Source organism: Mandrillus leucophaeus, unplaced genomic scaffold (assembly GCF_000951045.1).
Source record: "Mandrillus leucophaeus isolate KB7577 unplaced genomic scaffold, Mleu.le_1.0 Scaffold213, whole genome shotgun sequence".
NCBI lineage: Eukaryota > Metazoa > Chordata > Mammalia > Primates > Cercopithecidae > Mandrillus > Mandrillus leucophaeus.
In genome coordinates, this window is record NW_012102177.1 from 1743938 (window position 1) to 1744673 (window position 736).

General features: G+C 47.7%; 1 protein-coding gene across 2 annotated transcripts in view; it reads right to left on the minus strand.

The window, feature by feature from the left end:
* The window catches only part of SAP130 (Sin3A-associated protein, 130kDa), a 78824-nt gene that overhangs the window by 5383 nt on the left and 72705 nt on the right, over positions 1-736 (minus strand). For both annotated transcript variants that reach the window (XM_011980499.1, XM_011980498.1), the window contains one exon: positions 210-323. In XM_011980499.1, coding sequence (XP_011835889.1) covers positions 210-323 — 114 coding nt within the window. The remainder of the gene's footprint in view (positions 1-209; positions 324-736) is intronic.

Below are 736 nucleotides of genomic sequence, written 5' to 3' on the forward strand. Positions count from 1 at the left end.
GGCTTTTAAAAAAACTGCTTGCCTTCGGGCAGAGGCCGCGTTGAGGCTTCCACATAGAGAAAACGTCTTCTTGTTTCTCAGCAGTGCAGGCTGAAGCACATGTTTTTAACTGAAGATATGAGGGATACGGGGGGCAACAGGAGCAGTAGGGCTTTACAGAAAGCAACTTCATAAAGTGGATGATCAGAAGGGAAGGGGCTCACTCAAACCTGTATCAGTTCATTTATTCGGTGGAGATCATCATCGGTTGCTGCTTTTTTCTTTGGGATAATCCCTTCCTGCAGGTTGGTAAGTCTTTCATAGACATCATGTTCTAGATTCGTCTGCAACACACAAAAGGGAGAATATCATGACCTCGGAAATCTTTTTCAATGTCAACCCCAGGCAAATGAACCCACCTTGAATCACCTTTGTAAACTGTCTAAGAGTTGTTTGGGTGACAATGTCCTTTCTCCTAAGGACTAAGATACTAAGGTTTAAAAACAGTAAAGGGGCTGGGCGCAGTGGCTCACGCCTATAATCCCAGCACTTTGGGAGGTTGAGGCGGGTGGATCACCGGAGGTCCGGAGTTCGAGACCAGCCTGACCAATGTGGTGAAACCCCATCTCTATTAAAAATACAAAATTAGCCGGGCGTGGTGGTGCGTGCCTGTAATCCCAGTTACTCGGGAGGCTGAGGCAGAAGAATCGCTTGAACCCGGGAGGCAGAGGTTGCAGTGAGCTGAGATCGCACCATT